Here is a 26,534-nt window from a genome sequence, read left to right on the forward strand (position 1 = left end):
GTTAACTTGATTTTAATTGACTTTGTAGCTTGTACTTGATTGTTAATTTATTATGTTTTTATAGCTGTCCAATGGGTCTGAAAGTAAGGGGTTTATAACCTGGTTTGTATATGTACATGTTTAATATGCCTATTATGTTGCATATGCACATTACAAAAATAATACGAGTCAATTCCAGGGAGTCTAATAATACACATTTTGTCTTTGGGGGGTTTTGAACCAGGGTCTTAAATAAGCTAATCAAATGCTCTACCAATGACCTACATCACTAGCCTATTTTTGCCCTTGAAAAGTATTCACACATTACTCAACCTTGACATCCCCCCGCAACACTCTGCCCAGATCAGATCCCTGCCTTGTGAGTTGCTGTGCGTTCAGAGTTATGTGAGATGTTATCCCATCCATATGCATACAAAAGTTATTAGCTATGGTCTTAATAAATAGCAGACATATCTATGACATCATTCTTCAGGTGCATGGAAATACTGAATTGAATAAAGCAGAAAAATGAGTGAGATTTCTATCAGCGGGTTTTAAAAACAAATGCTACGTGCACACCATGCACATCTTCATGGGGGTGCCTGAAAACTTCTAACTTTGAAAATGAGTATTTTTACTTAACAAGGAGTGGGAACCACTACTCCGGAAGGCTCTGGTATACCATTATTATCTTGACTCCGTGGGGAAAGTGTGGGCCAAAGCTTCTTATTTTCTATGTATTAAAGATGGCATTTTGTAACAGACTATATCATGTAAAAGGCCTAATTAGTCTTCTTCCTTTTTAAAAAAAAAATCTAATAATCTTCTATGTTATTCTGTCATCCAGCATCTTATTTCCTCTATCTATGAGTGAGCAGGAAGAAGAAAGCAAATATCTATTTGGTTGCATAACTAGTACTTGAGGTTTCTTATGTTCTTAAGTTAGGAACAATAAATATGAATGATTGATTAAAATAAAAACAAACTTTAAAATCATGCATTCATTTTGTTTAAATGATTTATTGAAATAGTTGGGTGGGATTTTACTCGGAGTGTGTGAAGCTGCAGGTATTAAAGCAGAGTGATATAACCCATTGTAGTAGACATGAGGCATTTCTGAACCTACCTCTGCCCAATGGCAATGGTGGTGGAACACTTCACAAAGCCAAGAGGAAGCATTGCAGGACGGTGGTGTGCAGATTGCCAGGGACAGTAGAGTCAGCTGGTGGGTGTCATTTAGCACCTGGTTTATTCTGATTCCAAATTTCAGAGTCATTTTTTTTTCAGCAGAGCAGAAATATTGTTTTCTTATTTTGGACAACCTTAAATTTGTAAATGGTAATGAGGAGTGTGTTACGACAACAGAAGAAATTCTCACTTATTCCTTCATTCTATAAGTAAACAAGGAAAATAAAGAATTTTGACCATAGAACCAATACTTACCATGTCTATGTGAATATATATATATATATATATTTTTTTTTTCAGTCCTATTGGTAGTCAAAAGATATGGGAAAAAGCCTAATGTTTGGTTAAAATATCGTATTCACATTTCAAAGAGAAAAGATTTTCTAAAGTGTTTTCTGTTAATTTTCAAATATCATTTGAGTGTTATGACTAAGGTGACCCTTAAAGTTGTAAGATTTATCAGAATTGGCAACATGAGTACATTGTTCCCTTTTGTCCTTTTCTCTATAAAAATCATACCTAGCACAGAGTACACAAGGAAGCATTTAATAAAACATTGTTGAATACAGTAATTATTTTAGTTAATTATCTTTAAAGATTGCTTTCATATATAATTAATGAATTGTTTCTTGCTTGTTGAATCTATGAAAATAGTTGGTAATGTCTTTGATCAGATCTGGGGTAGGCAGACCTGGAAGTACAATGTGTTCCAGTCAAAACTATTGGCAGGAGAGAATCCTGGACTCTGGAATCCTTAAATACCACGCCTCTACAACATTTACCAGAGTTAGAGCAAAAGAAAAACACTTGCTCCTAGATTCCCATATGCACAAATTATATTTCATTTCATTTTGCATCTTGCATGAATTTGCATATTTTCTCCACACAATGGATTAAAAAAACACAATACGGAATTTTATTTTAATTTGTCATTTGGAAATCAAAAAGAAATGAAATATTCCAGGATTAGCCTTGACCACCAAATACAAATTTAGAATGGGAGCCATGCTGTGCAGTAACAAGTTCAGTGAATGGAAACAGATTTATGTCCTCATATTGTATTTACTATGTGATTAGTTAACTATGGGGTGACAGATGGCCAGATCCAATTTTCCAAATAAATGTATTTTTTAACAAAACAGTTAAGATACTTATTTTAATTTTTTTCATAGGAGGTGTTATTAATGAAGGGATTAATTTAGTATAAGATTACAAATGTTTGAAGCCCCTTTATTTCAATGTCAATTAAATTGTGATACAGTGTATATGTTCCTGGATAATGACTAATGTGTCAAAAAAATTAAAGAAAACTAGGGTGGTCTTGGAAAGAGGAGATATTGTGGGCATTAGAATGGGCTTGCATATCCTTTTGATGGGCTACTCTGTCCAGTGAGGCCAGGTGAGGCCCCACCCAGGCACTATCCTCCTTAGCACTTCACATATGGCAAGCCTCCTTGGAAAGACAATGGAAAGTCATGGGTGGGTCAGTTCTACATGTGCTTTAAAAGTGACTCAGGGGGCTGATAAGGGACATCTTCCTTTACTTCATAGTCATACACCACTTAACAACAGGGACAAGTTTTGAGAAATGTGTTGTGAGGTGAGGTACATTATTGAGTTCCCTTAAGAAAACTAGATAGTCTACCTACCCACATGCATGCTAATGTGGTACAGCCTGGTGCTTGTCAGGCCATAGGAACAAAGCTGCCCAAGATTAAATCAAGCACAAGAGAACATGCTGTAATCAAGAGATGTGGTAAACATGAGATGTAGCCAACTGTGTAATAACACACTGCTTTACAGCAATGTTTTCATGTGGAAGGACACTCTAAAATAATGGTAACAAGTACAGTAACTGCATAAACCAGTAATCTAGTCATTTATTATCATTATTGAGTATTTCTACTGTCCACAAGTTCTACTTTTATGCAACCAGCAGCACAGTAGGTGTGTTAACCCCAGCATTGCCATGGGCACATGAGTGATGTGTTGCACTGTGATGCTATGGTGGCCTGGTGTCATTAGGTGACAGGAATTTTTTTAGTTTCATTATAATCATATGGGAACACCATTGAATTTGTGGTCTTTTTTTGACCAAAATGTTGCTATGTGGCACATGAATTTAATTGGAAATGGCTTTGCTTTTTGGGAAATAAACTGGATCTGACACCAAGGCATCTGCCTCTTGCTGATAGCCTCTTGGGATACCTATGAGCCTGGGGGTGTGATGCTGCATGTAAATTCCCCATAGATACTGAAAGACTCAAACAATGATTGATTTGAATGTATTCAAATGTATTCAAATTATTGGTTTGAATAGATTTGTTATGACCATTCAGGGCAGCATAAGACATGCCTCCAAGTCTAAAGGAGTTTACTATGAGGTAAAGAAGATAAGATCCAAGAACACTTTCCAAATTGTAGGGGGTTATGCAAACATCCATCATGAATATTATGTACAAATGAATATTACTTATAGAAATAAATGTAAGGCTACAATGAAGAGTATTCCCAATGCAAAAGTATGCATCTGATTCAGGTGGATGGAATACTTCTGCCATGTCTTTTAAATTGTATCAACTTTCACCTTCCAGTTGAACACATTTTACTCACCGTGACTTTCTCTCATCCTTTACTTCCAGCTATACCTTTACTTTTCCAGTGTGAAAGCCCTAAGCATAAATTCTTAGAGACAACTGTTTCTTTGTGTGTGTTTAGAATACGTTTTCTGGGAAGGACATTTAATCACCTAACCAATCAATACAAAGCAGGTAACAAGTATGTTCTAGTCTAGAAATGAAAAAAAGCAAAAGGGAAAGATGGACTCGTGAAACAAGAAGGGATTTCTATTTCTGATTCTTATGATGAGTGAATATTGGATATTTTTTGTTAAAGTTTGATATTTGTAAGTATTCTATGAGAAGTAGATATTCTGGCAAAGTGAAATGTCCATGTGGTTTTAAAGATCTTTTTAAAAAATGCCAAGTTGATGCCTGAGGCAAGTATTCGCAGCTCAGATATCATGAAATCTGTGAAATGTTAGGTTTTATACAAGAGTTGAGGCAGAGCTTTAGTTAGTTGACAGCCTTCTGGTTCCATTGCACATGGCTCTTTAGGCTACTTTGAAATGTGATGTTTTTCAAATATCTGATTTAAACAAAGGAACAGAATAAGTCAAATTGTTCTTCCTATCCCTTTAGGAAGGCAATAAACTGTTTAAAGTCTGAAAAATACACTAGTGAATCAAGTGAGGCTAGCTGGCACAAATTACAGCAACTGCAAGTTTACTGGGAAAAATAGAACCATTTGTCACTTCACTCTTAAAAGACTGAGCCAATACAGAGTACGAACATCCACAGCTCCACCAACCAAATGTGAAGTTGCAGTCATTGCATACCCATTAAGAATCCCTGGCATTTAGCTGAAATAACTAGTCTTTTTATATAGAGATGTGAAAGATTTTTGTTTTGGTGGCAGTTCTGGAGTTCTGGAATTGAACCCACAACCTCATGCATGGTAGGCAAGTGCTTTATCACTGAGCTATATCCCTAGTCCTAACATCTGTTAATAACTGTGCACCCATTTCAGCTTCAGAAAAATGCAAGCAGAAACCAATGTACACAGCTGTTGTTTCTAAACTTTGCTGCATGTTCAATTAGTTCACTGGAATTTTCTTATTCTCTTCATTATTTTAAAAGGCATGTTTTATTTAAAGGTCTTGTTATCACACATATCCATGTTGAATTTTTATGTAAAGGTCTGGAAATTCTAAAGGATTTGGTAGAAGTTTAAATTAAAAAATGAGAATTGAAAATAGAGTCTACTTGCTATGATCTATAATCATTTGTAATGCTTTTCTGAGCTTAAAGGACATGTCCTAGTGCAAACAGAAAGTTTAAATATGGGCTGTCATGTTGTTTGTCCTGCTTTACCCAATGTAAATTAACACAGGCCTTTCAATTTAACAGCAATGTTAAAGGTGGTATTTTTTTTTTATCAATTATTGCCTGGGAACAGTTGAGCTCATATTAAAGTCCAATTAGTCTATCTGGTTGATGAGACACACCCACAAGTACCATTTACCCCACAAAAAAGCAAAAAAAAAAAAAAAAAAAAAAAAACGGCAGAAGGAAAACATATGGTCCAAGCACTGTGGTAGAGAAAATGTTACTTAACAGATGAATGTAGGAGAAAGGCCATTGTGCAGAGCAGTGGGCATAAAATATATTGTTGCATTTTAAAATAAGTCTAAATCAAAGAAAATCTCTGGGGAAAAAGGGTAATTGGCATCAAATTCTAATATTTTTGTACAGTCATTATTGCTCTCTAACTTTACAGAATATGCTCTCTCACCTCATGAAATGTGTCTATGCACATATCTGTAAATGCAGCAACACATTTGGGATTGGCGCACATACACTTAGCCTTGTTTGAATAATTCTGTGACCAGAATCAACATGTGAAGCTGTGTGTCCTGATTTGGTAGCTGGAATGTGCCCAGCACTGCAGGGGACAGGTTTTCTTCTTCAGGGAGCTTGTAAACTAAGCAGAGAAATCAGATTATCTACACCTCTGTGCATAACTGAAACACAAAGTCAAACCTCTCCTGACATCTGGCCCACTCTAACTCAGATACATGCTCTTGTCTTTTGTCCATAGCCCATGCCCTTGAATGATAAGTCAGCTTCTACTTCTGCTATTCTTCAACCTCTGTTCATCCTTTTACCCACGAGATTGGCAAATTGACTATTTTCAAAGGAAGATGGCTTAGTTTTCCCAGGCCTGTTTGCTGCATGTGAACACACTGGCCCTTATGAAAATCCTCCCATTGAAAGACAGTGTAATGAAACCCACCAAACTCTGCTTGAAAAAGAGGAGGAGTGGAAGCACAATGGAGTGGGTGAACTTGCTGAAAGTACACTGTACGTATGCATGGAATTATCATAATGAAATCCCTTCATATTTTAATGTACGGCAATTCAAAAATAAATAATTTTTTTTAAAAAAGGAAATTCTTGCTCTGCCTTGCTTTTCTCTCCCCCGATGTCTCTTTTTTCCTCCTCAGCTGTTTTGTTAGCTCTTCCTCTCCACAGCCTTTTTGTTTTTGTTTTTGTTTTTTTGGGGGGCAGTACTAGAGTTTGAACTCAGGACTTCAACCCTCTACCATTTGAGCAATGACTACTCCTTTTGCTTTTCGTTTGTTTTCCAGATAGAGTCTCATGTTTCTGTGATTTTGCCTGGGCCGCCCTAGACCACAGTCTTACCTCTGAATCCCTTGTGGTTAGGACCACAGGTATGCATCATCATGCCTGGTCCTTCTGCAGACCTCTAAAGATCCTGCTTAGGGAGTCCAACTCTTTGCTATCTTTCCCCACAGAGAGATGAGTTCCTAACTTCTTGCCATGACAGGGGAAAGGAGAGAAAAGGATGGTACTTTAAAGGTACAGTAGAGTAAAACAATATCCTTGACTTTACCAGGGGGAATCTTGGCTTGGGACTTCCAGCTGGCTTTATGAGTCCATCCTGGGGTTAAAGAGATCCATACTTTGGCACAGTACAATTCACTGGGGATACACTGAGCAAGAAACTATGACCCATGAGGTCTTGTCCACCTATGATTTTAGCAAATGTAAATGTTTCTTGTGAGTTTCTAATCTATGTGTTCACTATTTCACTAGGATATCACCCAAATCCAGCTATCTAAGTGTGAGGTCATCTGCCTATACCATGAGGGTCTATCTCATCCTCTGTTCTTGAAATTCAAAAATTGAATTTATCATTTACCTCATTGGTCAAGACAGAAAATTCAAGGTCATCCATTCCTCTCCCTCATCCCTTTTTTTTTTATTGTTTTATTATTCATTCATATGTGCATACAAGGCTTGGGTCATTTCTCCCCCGCTGCCCCCACCCCCTCCCTTACCACCCACTCTTCCCCCTCCCTCTCCCCCCCACCCCCTCAATACCCAGCAGAAACGATTTTGCCCTTATCTCTAATTTTGTTGAAGAGAGAGTATAAGCAATAATAGGAAAAAAAAAAACAAGTGTTTTTGCTGGTTGAGATAAGGATAGCTATACAGGGAGTTTACCTCATTGGTCATTTACCTCATTGGTCAAGACAGAAAATTCAAGGTCATCCATTCCACTCCCTCACCCTTTATAGTTAATTGATTAAGAGGTCCTGGCTATTCCTCCTTTTAAAATATCCTGACTGTAAATCAGTTTCCCATCTCTGCGTTTACACCCCTCTCTCAGGGCTTTATCATATGTTGCTAGTTTTTGATGAACCAAGTGTCTCCCTGCCTCCAGTGCAAGGTGGCTGTGGTCCATCTTCTTTACTGCTGCTGTCAGGAGCTGTTGGAACACCATATTTTTGAGGCTGTACTGTTGCCCAATTCCCTTTCCAGCCTAATCTGCATTTCCATGCTTCTGTCCTACCAATTATCTCTTGATCTTTGCACTGTGTGGATGGGATCTGCCTGCACAGCTTCATACACACTCTTTCTTCTGTCTTCCTGGGGAAGGGACAGTTCTCATTCCTGACATTCCACCTTCAACATGAAGCCACCCCTGAGTCCCAAGGCTCTGCTGGATGGATCCCTGCTGTCTGCTGCAATATCCTCCTAGTCTGGAGACTGCAAGGGCTCTGACACTCCATTGTAGTCTCTCCCACAGCTGCCCTCCTTCATATCTGTGCACTCCAGGTAGAGATCTCTGTCTCTCCATGAGCACTCGATTCTTTGCAGATCATCTACGGATAATTTTGAAATATACACATAAAAGTTTGTGAAACAGAGGAACCCAAATGCCAAATGCACCTTTTTCAGATTGCTTCCTCTGATTAGAATGGACCTCAGTTCTTTCTTCCCGGTGTCCCGTGTGCTAGGCAAGTGTTCTTCCATTTGCACAATGCATCCAGCTCAGTTCTTGAATCCTCATGTGTTTCCAGACATGGCCTTCTTCCTTGGAAAACATCCTTTGAGAAGCAGTCTGAGTGTCCTCCTTTCTAAAGAGACCCCCAGCCCTCCCAGGCAAGGCTGGCATCTTCACTTTCTGTGTTCTGTGATATCTTGTCTGTACCTTGACTATGTCACCATCTGTTTATAATCCTCCACTTAACCTGAGTCAGGTTCCTAAGAATGAGTGGCATGCTCACCTATCTTTGTGTCCCCATGTCTAGCACACAGTGTGGGAATTGGAGCTGTTAAATAGATTTTTGTTGTAAAACAGATATATTAGTGCCTTGTCCTGCTCTCACCACTCTGTGGTAACTGCAAAACTAGTTTCAGAGTCATACAATGGGAGGACACAGCATGGCGAATTTCCAAATAAAAGAGCAAGAGGACATAAAGTCTTACTGACTCATACCCTGCTTCCCACGTCCTGTGGCATTTCAAATTGCATAATCATCCCAAGCAGTTAGAATTACAAGTGACTAAACTAGCATATCACATCTTTTACCTGCCTGCTGAGTTCACCACTTTACCCTAGAAGTTGAGTTGCCTTAGAGAGACTTGAATCTGCCTAGTCACAGACTAAACTATGGTGCGGGACAGGTTGTTTCAGCCAAAGCTCAACCCAGGGGGCTAAAGAGGTTTAACTTTGAGCCTCTAAGCATATCTGTTAAGAAGGAGGACCAAAGTGAAAACATCGACTCACAGAGAGTTCTTGCAGCTGAGCCAGCTGGCTCTGTTCACCCGAGTCTGTCTGCAGCTCTTCTCTCAGCAGGTACAATATCTGCAGCTTATTAGCATCCTGGGCTGACTGGGCCAGCCATCCCTTCTAATCACACCAGCGAACATTTCCATGGTGTTCACTGAGTACCCAAAGACATTCGGAGAACTTTATATATATTGCCTTATCTAATCCTCACGACTGTGAAACAGATGCAATTACTATCCCCAGTTGATGCAGGGGGAACTAAGACACAGAGGGCTTCAGCAACTAATTCGAGGTCCTGTTCTTAGTGCAAGCTGCCAGTGGGATGCAAACTCCATGAACTGGACTCCCTAGCTCATGGCCTAACCCTCAGACCTGAACCCAAACGAAGACTAGAACTCATTGCTTTCTCAAAAAAGAGAAAGAGGGAAAAACTTTCCCCTTCATGCTAATTGATTCAATTATGATCTTAAAAAGGTAAAATCTAGTCTTCGTCCCAATGGACTCTGCCCAGGATCTGTTTCCTAAAAAGGGGTTTGATGACATTCTAATTAATTGCCACAAAGAGACACTGATGTGCCTAATTACAGCAAAATTGGTAGCAACCAAGCGATTCTAGTTCCCAATTGACAGAATGAATTGTCCTAACATGCCAGGTCCACTTTCAAGGTTAATGCCAAGCCCATTATGCAACAATATTTAGACTAAATATTACTAAAACGTTCAGCTTGATTCATATATTCAGCTAGACTATGCATAATACAAGCAGAGTTTGTTCATGCTTATAAAATTTGCTTTATTACTTTTCCTGGAATTCTCCATCCTTAAGCCACTTTATTAATTAATGATCTCTAAATCTACTTCTATGTTTTCTTCCATATGTTAGAATTCCTGGTAATGACCTGGAGAGCTTTAACGCACACCAAAACCCAAATGTCACCCATTACCCCATACATCCCTTGTGCATAAATGCAAATTTCAAATTTGGTTTCTCAGTGTATGCACACATAATCCTTTATGATTGTCATCGAGTCACATTTTCAAAAGAAAGAAAATAATTTAAAGAAGGTTGTTCCAATATCCTCCTGCAAGTCAAGTGCCTGCCTCTCTGGGACCTTCACTTTACCTGCAGCTGCATATATTATGGGTTAGTGGCTACTCAGAAAACAAACTTTTTTTTTTGTTTTTCTACCTTGCTTAAAAACTCATGTGGCTTTCAGAAACTGAATTATAATTTATAGAAGTTTCTTTGGTCGGGCCTACTATGATGAGTTTCTAAAAGTTCTGATGCAGTTAAATGATTGTGCTGAGGAAAAATAGGCTGGAAGAATTCTAGATAGTTGTTGACTTCTTGCTTCAAGATGCACCTTTCCAGCTGGCAAGTTAGATAGGAAGAACTGCAAGTGACTCACCATTTACTTGATTGGAACTATATTCTAGAGTTAATGTACTACAGAGGTATCGGCTGGTAAATGGGAAATTGCATATGCTGGGATGCTGACCACTTTGATCTTATTGTTGAATGGACTGCAAAACACAAGCTACCCTTGTCTTTGTAAGTGTCCCAAATACAATTAGGGCGGTAAAATTTTTCCATGAAAAATCATTTAAATATATCCATTCTAAAGATAAACTTATTTTCAATACATGTGGTTACAATCCTTCACCCTTGCCACATTGATTTTTTTCATTTAAAATAATAGAAAAACAATCATAAAATTACCTATCAACACACTCCTGAATCATTTGGAGCAAACACATATTTGAATGTTGTCAAATTAAAGTGGTTAAGCAAAACCATTTTGATTCTTTTCAATATTTTTAGCAACAAAACAAATAAAAAGGTGTCTAAACTATTTGTATGTGTGCTTAGGTAGGACATAGAGTATGTCTAACAAATTCTGGTTTTTTAGTTTAAGAACTAGCTCACTAATTTATAGTAATGTGTGCTGATTCTTATGGTGTAAACACCCTCTCCATGACCAATATGAACATACCAACATGATGTCACTGATCGTGGAGTTGGGATGAGATGTCACAGACAGCATTTAATGAACTTATATGAGTTGAACTCAGCACACCCTGGAACTGAGATACTATGAATGTTTAGATTCTGAGGAATTCCCTTTTCATTTTCTTTTTCTTCTTCTTAGTTATCAAACAACCCAGTAGGTTCTTATTTGCAAGATGTGTTTGTCGAAACTGAAAGTCTCTAAGCTTTCTTTCAGTTCAATTCTTGAATGTTTAATCTTCCTACTCTTGAGTCTGACAATAGAATTAAAGAAAAATTCTATTTAGCTCAAGTTTACACGCTAAGGACTTGGAGATGAAGGATGGCCTCCCACACAGAGTACATTATTCCAATTTCAGTGACGCCTATTTTATAAAATTCAGGTACAGTTTTCAGAAATATATCAAGTGAGAGGCTCCCATGAGTTTGTCACCATGATGTCAGTTCCTATGGCACAGCTCAAAAAGAGAAAATTCTGTGTTGATGAGGAGAAACAACTATGGCTATTTTAGAGTACCTGCTTCGTTTCCACTCATGCATTTTCAAAACGGACAAAAACAAAGGCACCCCTGTTTCTGAAGTTAGAAGATTTAACATCTGGTGTTTGCAAGAACTGCACTCTCAATCTTTCCTCATGCTGAGGGAATCACTTGGGAGACCATGAGCTGAATATTGATGAGGAAAAGCTAACACTATCATAGCAAGTGATAGTACAACTATAATGTAGCACGAGTAAAAATCAACATAGTCCTTTCCACAGTTTTTAAGACCTAAACACAAATCCTATAGAAGACAGCAGGCCTAGAAACCCTTTCTTAGGAAACAGAGTTGTTGAAGAAGTGGATACAACAATGTTCAGAGAACTGAATGAAGGGCTGGTGGAGTGGCTCAAGTGGTAAGAATGCCTGCCTAGTGAACATAAGGCCCTGAGTTCAAAGCCCAGTGCTGCCAAAAAACCAAAACAAGTCAGAGGCCTGACTGGATTTAGACAGCTTTAAGGATATAGTTTGTCTCCCTGCTCTGTAGTTTCTGCATATAGATATTGTCAGGAAGGAGTAAGCACCAGACACATGGAGATGTTGCTAGGTGATGAAAAAGAACTTCAGCAAGTCTGCTCTAGGATGGCTTTGTAGCCCAGTGGTCATGGCTCGCACCCACTCCTTCACTGGACAAGTATTTTTTGATGGTCTGTTATGGGCCATGCCCTCTACCAACCATGAGGATTCAGGGGCAAATAAACCAGATATAGTTCCTTTCCTCAGAAAAGGAATCCCTCCCTTTCTGAATGTTAGTATCTACCAGTGGATTTTGTTGTTGATAAAAGTGTCAAACAGTATTAAGTATATATCAGGTCTTTGATTAATGTTTGTTAAGTTGATATTTAATGAAATAATTCACAATAAAGATAACAAGTCATCTTTTCCTAAAATTGTGTCCAGATTTTTATAACAGAGTCTTGACAATCTAATTAAATAATTGTCACTATGTTACAATATCAATACTTTGTGTTAACAAACTAAATTAAACCAAGTCTGTTTCTTGCTTGAGTTATTTGAAAGATAATTGTTGAGAATCTATGCCAGGTACTTTGCTTTATTTCCCTTTTACACAATTTTGATAAATCTGAGATAAGAGTGATACCATTTTATAGATAAGTAAGCTGAAGTTCAGAAAGACAATAAACTTGCCTTAAAATTGCCCAATATAGACAGAATTCAAACACAGGTCTTTGACCCAAATTCACTCTTATCTTCTATACTGTGATGCTTCCCTGTGCCACCAAGTGATCAGACCATGATTTTACATTTACCTAACCTGAGCACCTCCCAGATGAACCACTGATCCATAGGCTATACAAGATAATATGGGATAAGTCAGTGGAAGCCTCACTCCATAAGGATGGACAGAGCTCTGCCTTGTATTACACCCCACTTTTTACATCTGCTCCTGGCTGCACAGTCTCTGGACCTTTACCACAGTAAGGCATTTTATTCTAAAAATAGGCAGAGCCAGGAGAGTAACAAGAGAAATCATGAGAACCTAGGCCTACAGTGTTCTACCACTCAGAGGTGAAAACTAATTGAAACTCAGGAATAGACTTACAGAACCTAAGGATAAAAGGGGACATGAATGTTTTGGTGAACCCACGTAAATAACACAATTTTTTCTTTAAGGCACCAAGGAGCAAGTGTGAGAGAAATGAAACCAGTAATAATTTAGAAAAGACACTAGAATGTACTCCAGACTCACTGTGGCTATTGGACTGTATCTGAGTTTACCTTAGATTGACAGAGAATAAAGTCATCTAATATTAGTATTAGCCTTAATACACCCTAGTGCTGCTGATTGTATTTGCCCAATTGTAGTCAGTGCACCAAGTATGTCAATCACTATTCTTCTTGCTTTCCTACAGCTTTGAATGACAGGTTTTGGCTGCAGAAAAGCTTTTGTTTGAATATTAACATCTATTCTATACTTCTTCTATGCCTTCTTATTATAACCTATGTAGTTTCTTTCCAAAAATGGAATTTCCATTTCCATCCCACCAGATAACAAATTTAGTAACAATACTGTCTGATCTGAGTTTTGGTACAAGGCTAAAAGGGATCACGTCTTTCACAATTGAATTTTTTCTCAATAATATATTTTTACTAATTACTAATTACCAATGTGTTTTATTCATTACAATTCTATATATTTCTTTCTGCTACTTGTCACCAAAGATCTTAGTTAACAAAATACTGTGATGAGTAAATTTACATTAAATCACCAACTAATGTTTTTGAATGAATCAGTATACAGTTTTGTGCAAATAAGTCAGTGAGATATTAACAATATATTCTTATTTGTGTACAAATGCTTATTTGTTTAGGCTATGCCAACTATAATAAATGAACTTAGCAAAACAGCAATAAGAAAGAACTAAAATTATGCCCGGTTGTGTGATTATGCCAGATTTCTCTATGTTGGCTACATTCAGTTATTGTTGTCTTTCTCCCTCAATATTTCTACTTGACAGTCCTTAATAAGTGGAATCAGGAAAGCTACGGGACACAAATCCTACTGACTATAACTGCTGAACTGTTCTTATGACTGGGTTTATGAAAAGACTCTCCAGATGACATACTTCTTTATGAGGTAGCTTTACAACAAAATTTGTCATACAGATCATATTATATGAGCTATAACTCAGAGGTCAATGAAGTGAGTTTAAGGTTGATTTGAGCTTACTTTGGCTTGACCTGGTATTTTTTTATGGATGGATTCATTTGGTCTTAGGCTTAAAAGATACTCCATTTATTTGGTTGCTGTTCTATAAGCTAGTGGTAATGTGATTTGACTCAGAGTTTGGTAGACAAAAAAAAATTAGAGCAAATCTTTTGTGTTTAAGAAATATAAATGTTCTTAAGATTTCTGAAAGGATATTACCTGACCCATAGATGCAAACATATGAGTTAACATTGGAAAAACAAAGAATTTTCATGTCACAGCAAAGCAAGTATCCTTTAGAGCAATTATTGACAAGACTGTCTGGTTGCTTCATAGCACAGCAGAATGTTTGTGTGAGGTTTGAGTGGCACATGAAGGTCAGAGATGCTTTGGCTAAACTTCAGAAACCACATGAATGACTTATTTCTGCATGTTTACCTTGAACTTCCATGAGAAAATAAAGAAAAACTACCCTGGACATTCTAAAACCTGAAAAAGCATTCAGTCATTGTGAAAGTTTACACCATTGTAATATGGTATCAAGCATCTAATGTGCTTAAAACCCATTAACCAAATGTCTTTTATGTCGAATACAGTAAAATACATGCATAAAAATAATGTGAAATAATAAACTCTGTATATAGGAGGCCAGATTAAGCAGAATTTGGTGTAGTTTGCATCACAGCTCCAACACAAGACAATTAGCTGAATTTTTTTACTTGTTTATGAATGAAATCTTTAGGAGAGGCCTCTGTACTGTAAAAATTTTTAAAAAAAAGAAAAAAAACTCCTAGCCACTCATAATTTTGTTTGTGCCTATTCTGTTTCAACTGAAAAACTTTAACATGAAGAAATTGTTTCCGGAACCAAGTTCTTCACATGCAAGGGAGCTGGAACTCCTATGGCAAAATGGTGGACAGAAGTCACTTTTCTTATTGAAAGAGTTAGCTAATTCCAGCCAGCTCCATGGTCAGACACAGCAAGGCTGGAAGGCAGTGTGGAACGAGCAAAGTGTGCAGTAAGTGAGGGCAGCTGGCTCCACAGCTGTGCAAACTGTAATTCTATGGTTTGAGTGGGAAGTAATGAACAGCCCTCGACTTCCACAGATCCACGGGGGTCATTTAAGTCTTTCCTTCTCAGAAATAAAGGTTTGGCTTTGAAACTTCTGCTTGTGTTTTTATAAGATCAAAGCAAATAATTAAGACATTCAGTTAGGGGGAAAGGAAGAGGGTAAAGAATGGGAGAGGAGGTTGTGAAATAAGGGCACCAACTGGTTGTTTGGCTGAGTATCTTGCAACAAGTTGGATCTATGCCCATCATGGTAGTCCACATGGTTCTGGCATGGGGTACAGGTGCATTTTAACTTGAAAATAACAGGTTCCTTTCTGAGGATTGTTATCAAGTGGGAAGTAGAAGTGAGGCCCAGGCAGCACTTTGAAGTTAAATATTTCTGCAACTCAAAACCACTTGAAAAATTCAAGCACTTTGTCTCTTAGTGATAATGACATTCTAAGGAGACCGCATTTCATACAGTGATGAGAACTGATTGTGGAAACATGGACACACTCTAAATGGATACATTGCTAAGAGTTCTGTTCAGCCTTTTTGGACTGCTAGGTTGAATTGAGTTTTGGACCATGGCGAAGGCAACACTTGAGGGAGAATTAGCTTGTTTTTCCCATTTTCATTCCTTTGCTTTATTTTTGCCAGAGGCAGACATTGAGAACTGTCCCACTTACACGGACCACATCAGTGCTTGGCTCTTTGCAACACATTTTCCACACTTGGTTCTCAAAGAAACAATGACAATTAGGCAGAATATTATTCACACATGACAGGCTCTTATGAGACTTAATTCAGTTTATCAGTTGTGGACTTGGGTTTTGAAACTGACAGATCTCCAAATCCATCACAGAACACTGGGTTTGTTACTCAGAGAAAATGTTCCTTTTAACTTTCCAAGCTAAAATTAAGATTTTTTTTTCTTTTTGCAGCATTGGGGTTTGAAATCAGGGCCTTATGCTTGCTAAGCAGGTGCTGTACCTCTGGTGCTATGCCCCCCTGTCCTTTTTGCTTTAGTTATTTTATAGATAGGGTCTTGCTTTGGGCAGCAACTCTTCTACCTCTGTCTGCCACATAGATGGCATTGGAGTGAACCACTGTTACTGGCTTGTTCTTTGAGATAGGTCACTAACTTTTTGCCTGGGCTGGGCTGGCCTGAAATCCCAATCTTCTTATTTCTGCCTCCCAAAAAGCTGGGACTACAGACATGAGCCACTGTACCTGGCCCTAAGATTCTGTGCTGTTTGATACACTCACCTGACCTATATCAATGCTTTCTCAAACTAAAAAGCTGTGTTTTCTCTTTTGCCCTCCCTCCTTGTTGACTCCTTCTTTTCTTATCTTTCTTTGTCTTTTTCCACTCCTGTCACTCAGCACCTCCTCCAAATTCAGTGGTTTGTTATAATTTCCAGTTGCTTTTTTTCACTTCCATGTTGTCTTTTGTAAAATATATTTCAAAGTTGATCCATTCACCTTTAGTCAGAGATGAGGCCATTCCTTTTCATGTAAAGTTCCCTAATTTCCAGAGTCTGGGAGTGAATTCCGTTCTCATTTTGGGCTATTTTTATTCATTCTGTAGTTTAAGCAAGAAGGATTAAACATGGGCAAAATTTAACTCCAACAAAACTTATCCTTATGTGAGCATTTCTGAATTTGAAACTCAAGTGGTCTGCTCCTAGGACAAAGATGCAGCCACTAGAATGGCATCAACTTTTTTTTAAGGGGTAATGGAGTAATACTTTGGAAGGATAGAACAAAGATGAAACAGAGGAGAAACAACACGGGCCTCATTCTCCACTTTATGCTAAAGAGGGCCCACTATGGGTCAGGCTTATCGGATTATTTGCTTTTCAGAATGAATCTCCAAGAAGAGCACCCTCATTAGGCTCATTGTGCAGGAGAAAAAAACCTAGGCAAGGAGAAGTTAAATATCTTGCCCATGGTCACAGCTGTTAAGTGTCAGAATGAGCATCAGAACCAGGGAATCAGCTCAGAGTCCATCTTCATAACCGCAGCAATGCTGCAGAAGGGGAGGTCCTTACCAGTGGGCCCTGGGCACTTTTGCCTTTGTGAGCCACTTTTACATAAAAAATACTAAGAACTATATTTATTACTGTGTTATAAAGACACATATGATCCACAGGCTGATTTATATTCAGTTTTTTCCTTCCAACTTGATATGAAATTAAAACATTTTTGTGAGCTTCTAAAAATATCTTGAATGTGGCTCTGTGTCTTTGGTGCCTGAGAGCTAAGTCCTGACTGTTTGAGATTCATCTCTTTCACCTTGACTCACACTCTCAACCATACAAAAGAATCAAGTGGGATTTCCTTGAAAATATTTGGTTTTGAGTTTGGAAATAGCTGTAAAATTATTTAGGTGTGTCATAACTAGCATTTTTATTATCAAAATATATGAGAATGACATGGAGTGAGAAGGGATGGGACAGGATAATACAGGAGACACCAGGGTACCTTATAAGAGCACTTGGAGCAAGATTTTATTTCAGTTATAAATACACATATGGGTTATGTGGGGTGATTATAGTGAGGTCTAGTCAAAACAAGTTTTTGACTACTATGTTAGGATACAGTCCTACTTCCAACTCTTTCTTTCCTTCAGCTATGTTCAGCTTGAAACATGACCTTAGAACAAAACTGGTGATATTAGCTTTCTCTCCTGGGGGTAAATCATGGCCATTAAGACCATAGGGTTTTCCAGGTGTGGTGGTTCGTGCCTGTGGGAGGTGGAGATAGGAGGATCTCAGTTTGAGTCCAGCCTGGTCAAAAGAATGAGACTCTATCTGCAGAAATAATTAAAGCCAAAAGGGCTGGGGGGTGTGTCTAGCAAGTATGAATTCCTGAGTTCAAAACCCCAGTACTGCAAAGAAAAAAATAAGAACATAGAAAGACGGGTTTTAGAGTCATATAATAAGTGATCCAAATTCCTTTTCTTCCTCTTATTGGCTGTACTATCTTCATTAAATTATTAAACTTTTTCAACTTAGTTTGCATGTGGATAAAATGCAGACAGTGATGGTAATGCCAACCTCAAAGGGTCATTGTGAGAAATAAATGAGCAAATGCTTATAAAGTCCTCAACACAGTAAACATTAGTGATGTTCTCTATATAGTAAATCTATCTATATAGTAATAAACCAAATACTTCTAGAGAAGACCTCATTTTTAACCAGAGAATTGTATAACTATAGACATATCATACTTGTCATGTCTGTATTGGAGCTCCTGATCATTTCACCAGCCCCCTCCCCACTGCCCCCAGATGGCCCTGGTTGCCCAGGTCAAGCCTTTGAAGTACTCCTTGTTCTACTCCTCTCACACCCTACATGCAATCCATCCAGAAAGCTGATTGACCAGACCTTTAAGTATACATGGCATATTCCACTTCTCACTGCTTCTGCTGCTCCAGGCTGATGAGCCATTCTGATTCTCTGGGTTACTGGAATAGCCTCTAAGCTGGTTTCCCTGCTTCTTCACTGCTTCACTGTAGAGTATTCTTAACACAGAAAGCCACGATCCTTTTAACACCTATCTGATGGTGTTACTCTTGCATTCAAACCCCTTCAAGGATAGACTCTTCACAGAGAATGAAGTCTTTGGGATGGCCTGCCCAACTCCATATGACCTGGATACTTAACATACCTGGAGTACTCATGGTTTAGGGTCTTTCCCCTTGCCTTCCCTCAGCTCTCTCCCTACCCCACATTGACATTGCTCATTCTCCCACCTGCATTGATGAAATGTGATCAAATTCCTTCTCTGTGTTGCCAATCCTGCAATCCAGTCCTCTTCTTGCTCCCACAGGCCTCAAACTCTTACCCTGCCTTATTCATTTGATTTTAAATGTATTAATTTATAACATACTATACAATTTACTTACATATTAAAACCTTAATCTGAAAAATCTTAAATCCAAAACTTTTTGAGCATTATTGACTTTCTGGAGCAATTTGGAGTTCAAATTTTTCAGATTAGGTGATATACTTAGGTGATAAAGTGCATGCAAATATCCAAAGTCCATAATATCCCAAATCTGAAACACTTGTGATCCCAGGAATAAGGGATACCCAGCCCGTATACGGTTTATTGACCATAATTCATCTTTAGAACTTAAAATTCATGAGGATAAGATGCGATTGGGTTTGTTCAATAAATTTGTACCAAGTATCTAAAAAATGGCCTGCCATTTCACTGCTCAACTAATATTTGTCAATTGACTAAATATTATTACATTAGTATTTCTTCTCATGCCCCCTCAAACAAAGGGCCAGGTGAAATAGGGAGAAACTCAACAGAAATAAAGTCTTTCTGGATCTTTGTTTAAACTATGACTTAATAGTAAACCAACATGTGGTTTGGTTGATAGAAACCGAGCAATGATAGGTCTCTTCATGCCTATTAATGACAAATGAGCTTACTGATAAAGTTTAAACTAGTTTCAAAACCAATATACATAGAATTCTCAGGCCTACAGCTAGAGCCTAACTCCTTACTATCAGAGATTCTGCAGCTGAAATATTAGTTTAAGGATTACAAATGTGGCAGAAAAAGATCAACAGGAAACCAACAAGCACTTACCCAGCACTTGTATTCATAAATGTTAAATAACTACTAGTGAGACCATCCCTCTTGTCCTTTGGAAACCTATGTAGAAAGTCATGGGAATCCATCCTCATTCAATAAGGCCATAAAATTGATTTTATCTTTCATTTAACTATCCTTCATTATGTAAAAGGCTTATAAATTAAAGCATTTAAAATGTCAAGATGGTCCACTTTTCTCCCTCGAAATCACATTCACTTTGGCACACACCAAAGTGGGTGGGGATAGTTATGAAAACACCAGGGCTTCTCTTGTCACACACAATGAAAACCATGCTGTGTCAGCTGTTTATTTTTCAGTCTTTCTTTTGTTCTCATAACACACTGACTCTATTCTCTGTCTCCCTTTTCACTTCATTAAGTCAAGGAAAAAATCATCAGTTCTACAAATTATCTTCTGTTCTACTTTAACTCTTTTACTTGTACACTAAATAATGATCATGAAGTAGCATATATGAGTACTTCCATAAGTAACTTTTTAAAATGTTTACTTTAGTATTAAAATATATACTTGAAATGTATTAATTTGTAACTGCTGGACTCCATATGACCACTATCTTATTTGTTCCTGTCAGCTTATATACCTATGAAGAAAAAAGAAAAATGTTCTTTATAGTTCATGATCAGGTCAGTGCCAAGAGGTGAGAATTATTCTCTTTGAATTTCAAAAGGTGCATCACAGATGTGATGAACCCTGCCATTTAGTTGGTCTGCAGACATATTTACCTTTCCTGGCAATCTAAAAAGATAAAGAGGTTTTGGTGGTTCATATCTGTAATCCCAGCTACTTGGGAGGTGGAAATTGCGAGGATTGTGGTTTGAGGCCAGTCCAGCCTAAAAGTTAGCTGACCCCATCTCAATCAATAAGGTGGGTATGGAACTGACTCTTGTCATCTCAGCTTTGCAGGATGGAAGATTGAGGTCAGCACCAGGCAAAAATTTAAGACACTACCTCAAAGATAACTAATCCAAAAAAGGATTGGGATTCATGGTTCAAGTGAATGGGGACCTAGCAAGACTGGGGACCTCAGTACAGGCTCTCAAAATAAATAAATAAATAATACATGAATGTAAAAGGGAAAATATGTATCTTTTAAATTTGAATGATAAGGATTTACCAAAGGATTTGAAATACCAGTTGGGAACTGGATTAATATTTAGTTTATTGATTATTCATTTTTCTTAAAATTTTTCCTGTATCTTATTCAATCATACCACAAATATTTATAGGCATTAGCTGTGCTAAAAACTAATCCCAAATATCCAAATTTGAAATGTTTTTAATAATATGCTATGTAGAAATGTGTCTAAATAGTATGCATTCAATCTTCTTTTAACTCAATATATTTCCATAACTGTGCTATATCAAATATTTTATTCTTATTGCAATTGTCTTATTCTGGTTTATTTGCACCATAAATTAGACTATATTAAAATCAGTGGCATACTATGTATTCAGTAATACAGCTAAAGTTAGAAACACCAGTTATTTTTAGATTGAATGGGACTTTAAAGATTTTGAATCTTATTCTTTCCTGTTAAAACTGAATGAATCAAGCCAGAGGTTAAATCACTTGCCCATAGTCTTAGTAGAGAGATGCATTACAGTCAAATTCTTCTGACTCTGGCCTTACATTTCTCATATAAAACACAACTCTGTGGGCTTCCAAGGAATTAAATTACATGGACAAGAAATATTTTATCATTTATCCATAAGGTAATATTAAACACAATGGTCAGAAGTTTAAAAAAATTAATAATGCTCACACCTTAGGTCCTGAGAACATTTAATTCCCCAATACAGAGTTTATGTTCTAGTTGTCAGATAAATATGTAAGTTATTATGGAGACAATGACACAATGACAAGTTATTTGCAGAAAAGGACTTTCTGTATATTCACAGTGTTAATTACTTACTTTCCTGTACCTCATTTTTATTATTTATATTATCTGGGGTTATCATTAGTATCACCTTCATGCATGACATAATGAGATTATCAGGTTGGCCTGCTTTTTATCATGGCATGCAGGACAGAAGTTCCCCACAATAGAAGCCTCTTGTCAGCTATGAGGTCAGTAATTTGAATTCTAGCTACTAAGTATGAGAAGCAACACTTAAGAGGAGAGTTTGGGCCAAATTAAAGTCAAACCCATAGGATCAGCTTTGAAATCAGTAACAAAAAGTTTTGAGAGGAACACACTGGACTTCTTCAGAGAAAGAGGATGATTTGCAGATCTTTAGGTTGGTGAAACAATTGCAGTCCTGCAGGACAATATCCCAATGTGTCAAGGGACCATTCTCATTTCCAAGGGATGATAGCATATTCTGCGCTGTCATTTCTCAGTACCATGGGCTTTCCTAATTTGGCTAAGGGATAAAGGTCTTCTTTCTCAAGAAAAGTAGGAAAGAGGTCTCCTGAGACCCTTCTTTTAACTTCATCTAGCTGACCCTCCCATTCTTTTATGTAGCCAGAGCGAGACAATCCTAACTCTCTTTATCCTCTGGGTGTGAAAGAGTGGAAGAGACCAGTGGGAAGTCAGAAACAACTATCTTTGGGTGACATAAGGAATTAAAATAAGTCCCATTTCTAATTAGAAAAGTACCCATTCTTCTCAATAGTGCCCAATATTATGTTTGCTTTAGACAGTCATAAATCATTAGGATGCCTAGCCTTTCTTCTTTGATATCCCTTTAAGAAATTATAGATGGGATTTAATTATTTTCCTTACCATAACACTTTCATTTGCTTTATAGTGTAATTATAGAGAACATCTCAGCTTTAACAGTAGATAGAATATATTAGACCACAGGCTAGTACCCGCAGAGAAGCCATAACTTTCCACTGCATCCACTTCAGTGCAGTGAATGAATGACTTCATAAGGCAGGGTGAGTCCCTTCAAGCTAAATGTTAGTGATGTTCATTACTAAGTGAGAACCCAATTAGAAACACTTGCTACTAACAGTGTGAACAGAATGTCCTGTTAACACACTTGAATTTTTCAGGGAAAAACACCTCATTTCCAATGTTCTACACAAGGGCTGATGTATCTGGGTACATTGACTTAATTTTCTTTAGCATTTTCAAGAAACAATCACCATCAGCATTTGCATCTTCTAAATGCAAAACAGAAGTTTAAAACCTAGAAAAGGGGCTCTTCTGGACAAATAAAATACATGGTTCAACAATTCTGTTCTCTACTCTCAGTTAGGCTGAAGCTTGAAATTAGTATCTTTGTATAGTGATGAAGGACCTACATTTTGATGCAATTCTTTGACTGAATTGGGATTGTCAGTTAAAAGAGTATATCCTTCATTCCCTCTGTGGAGTTATTTCCAAAATGATATTAGTAAGTACTATCAGGGGCAGGGTGTAGTTTATTAATTACTTAATTATTTAATCAGTATTCAACATGCCCAGTCTACTTTATTTGATCACCATACAGATTAATTGAACAAAGTTGGTACCCCAAATAATTTCATGATAATCAAGAAAACTAACATATGCATCTTTATTTCATTGAATCATTGCTAAACCTCTAAACTATTAAGGGTGAATTTATACATACTGAGTGGGTTTGGGAAAGCAAATATTTAACATAAGTACTTTAAAATAATAAAGAATTTCCCTAGAAAGAATAAACTTAAACTATAACTGAGTGTTTGGGGGAACGTGAGAAGAATGGAAAGAAAAGGAAGAGGAATTCTTGCTTCCTTAATTGTTCATAAATTATTGTTAAGAGACAAACAAAATTCTTACTATGCTCGGATTATGTAATTTATTGGAAGTATGCAGCCTTCTCTGTTTAGCAGTGCTGATAATGACACTAATAGTTTAATTACAACTTGCTACTCAAGGAGATAAACAAGGCTGCTTGCCTTTTTAAATCAGGGGTTACAATTACTTTTAAATGTGGGGGAAAGGCACATCTGTGAGTACATCTTACTTTGTTAGGAAGGCAACCAGAAACCAGCTGGAAAGTAAACAAAGCCCCAGGAGTGAGCAGCCGGCACAAAACTAGAGCAAAAAAATGCCCAATTTGAGCAATGGAGCAGTAGGCGTGGGGTGTAGTAAACAGGCAGCAAATGCAGGTGGGTAGGGATAGAAAATTTTTTGGTGGCTAGATCTTCTATATTTTCCATGGAGTTCCATCACAGAGGGCCTGAGCAGCTCTCCCTTTGCTGTCCCTTTGACAGTCACATCTCTGCCTCCCTGACCTTCAGTTCAGCACCACCAGGAGAGGACAGCTCCCCAGACCACAGTACAGAACTCTGATGGCCCTCCCTCCTTCAGTATCATCCTCTTCACCACATTTCTTTCTTCCTCTGTCTTTCTTGCCACTTTGCATTTTGGGGTACTTTAAAGGACGGATAGAAGTGACTGGGTACTTGTCTGGCTTGTTCATTTTCAGATGAAAGGAAGACAAGTCCTGCCTGAGCCAATCTTTTAATTGGACTCTAGAGCAATTGAACCAGAATAAAAGATTGCAAGTCACTGAATTTAATCTGTTGGCAAAGTGACTCTGAGTAATTGAGTAGTAGCTGAAACTTGAAACTCTTTTTAGTGCTTTACTTTATTATTTTGTTTTAAAAGTACTAGTGGAAGACAAACAACCTGTATTACCAACTGCTTTAACCACTTTTCTCCTGTATGAAGCCAAAGACACTAAGGAATATAGCTGAGTGTGTTAGCAAAGAGGTCTAAGGAGTAATTCCTAGTGTCACTGGGCTGGGAAAGCAACCTTCTTCCTAAAAGCTACTCTTCCCATTTCTTTAAAAGATCCTCCCATAGCCATACTTTAGAATAAACAAGCAAGGACAAACAGTTCTGAGCAAGCACCATGAACTGGTGCAACATGATCAGACCTTCCTCAGCGAAGCCCTTTTTTCTTCAGCCCCAAAGCCAGAAACAGCCATTTAAGAAGTGACCAAATAGGAGTGATTTAAAGAACCAAATCACTAAGACAGGAAAACCACTCTCCAAACAACTTGCTACTCTGACACATTCAGTTCCCATTCTTTCAGCCATAAAGATTTGATTGCTTAGTCAATGCATCTCCTGTCTCTATGAAGACTATTCTCTTTTGTCCAAACTTCTCAACAGGACATAACATACTCATTATTTGAAGGTTTTCTTTGCTCCAACACACACACACACACACACACACACACACACACACACACACACACACACTGTTTCAGTTCCATTTTCAAGGGTATAGTTTCCCAAAGAAAAAGGTATTGTCTGCTTTTAAATTTTTATTTAGAAAGTTAGTGTTCAGGAAAGTGCTTTTTTTTTTTTTTTCTTCAGAGTTGTTAAAATAATAAGGGATCCTGGAGAGGAAGAGACACAGCTAGGGTTGAGACTCAGGAGTTACTCAGAATAAGCAGCAGTGTGAAGTTAGTTTTCTTCCTCCCAGTGAAACAGAAACTCACTCAGGGAGTGAGTCTGCAACAGCAGTGGAGATGGCAGATTCTGGCCTTTCTTATTAAGTGGTCTTAAGTGAGCAGATGAAATGAAGCATTTGACTCTTTAAATCCCTCAGTCCTCTTTCTGTTTGTCCTCTCCTCTCTCTCTCCCTGTGTCCCTCCCTTCTTTTTTCTTTCCCTTCCCCCTCCCTTCCCTCCTTCCCCATCTTCCTCCCTTCAGTCCTCTCTCCTTTCTCCCCTTCCTCCTCTACCTCAGTTACCCTTTTCACTATCCGGGCCACTTTGAGCACCAATTCCAGTGATAGCATCAAATCACCTAACACGCACGCACCGCACCCTGTACACCATGCTTTCATTACTACCACCAGCGCTGCTTTACAACTGCTGGGCGCCAGGAAAAGGTTCAGTACCCCGCAGCCAGCCCCGCCCCCTCTCCCCATCCAACACCGCAGCTGTAGCATCCACCCGTCAAAATCACCAGAGTCTGAATGTCACCAACAAGTTCCACTCGGTAGTGGCTCTGTCAGCAAGCCTCACCCATGGAGGCTTGCCACCCCCCAGCCCCACCTCCCGCCCACTGCCCACGCGCACCGGCATCCCCAAGATCATTGTTATCCCTGACAACACTTTCTTTTCTTCCTGGAAGGGGAAAGCCCGCGTGTCACTCTGGGCGGATGTGGGGCTCCACGCGCCACCCTCCCCCACCTCTGCAACACAAGGTCCTCGCACCACACCGGCGACACAAAGAGCGAGTGAGAGCGCAGGGCGCCGGGGGCCGGTAGGGCACCTCGGGGCAGTAGGTGTGGGGGGGACCAAGGAGGGGAGGGGGCGCAGCCAGCACAGAGGTGGCAGGTTCCTGGAGCCAGGCGAGAGGGGAGTCCTTACCTGCCCCTAGGTTAAAGGAGATCCTAGCCTCGGCGAGGTATGGCGTGTCGCTCTTGGAGCGGACTCTCCTGATGGGCCGCCGGTCTATATCATCCTCCGAAGATGCCGCCATTAATGTGGGAGGCAGGAGCAGGGTCGCCCGGCGAGCTGAGAGAAGGAGATGAAGAGAGAGGGAGAGAGAGAGAGAGAGAGAGAGAGAGAGAGAGAGAGAGAGAGAGAGAGGCGGAAAAGGGGAGGAGGGAAAAGGAAGAGGCTCACACACATGGGAAGGGGGAGGGGAGGGGATAGGAGAGGGAAGGAAAGGGGACAGGGAGGGAGGAGGAAAGAGAGGGAAAAAGGAAAAAAAGAGAGAGAAAGAAAGAAAGAGAGCAAAGGAGAGAAAAGGGTGAAGGGAGAGAAAGAAGACCCGTTAAGGATTTGTGGACTGGAGCAGAGATCCGGCTGTCCCTGGCTTGAGCCAGGGGCTCTCCCTCATTCCTGTCCCAGCAC

General features: G+C 38.7%; 1 protein-coding gene across 4 annotated transcripts in view; it reads right to left on the bottom strand.

The window, feature by feature from the left end:
* Positions 1-26,534, bottom strand: part of Phactr1 (phosphatase and actin regulator 1) — a 535,805-nt gene that overhangs the window by 483,395 nt on the left and 25,876 nt on the right. For all 4 annotated transcript variants that reach the window (XM_074082893.1, XM_074082891.1, XM_074082892.1 and 1 more), the window contains one exon: positions 26,046-26,192. In XM_074082893.1, the coding sequence (XP_073938994.1) occupies positions 26,046-26,192 (147 nt within the window). The remainder of the gene's footprint in view (positions 1-26,045; positions 26,193-26,534) is intronic.

This window comes from Castor canadensis, chromosome 8 (genome assembly GCF_047511655.1).
Source record: "Castor canadensis chromosome 8, mCasCan1.hap1v2, whole genome shotgun sequence".
In the NCBI taxonomy this organism is placed as follows: domain Eukaryota; kingdom Metazoa; phylum Chordata; class Mammalia; order Rodentia; family Castoridae; genus Castor; species Castor canadensis.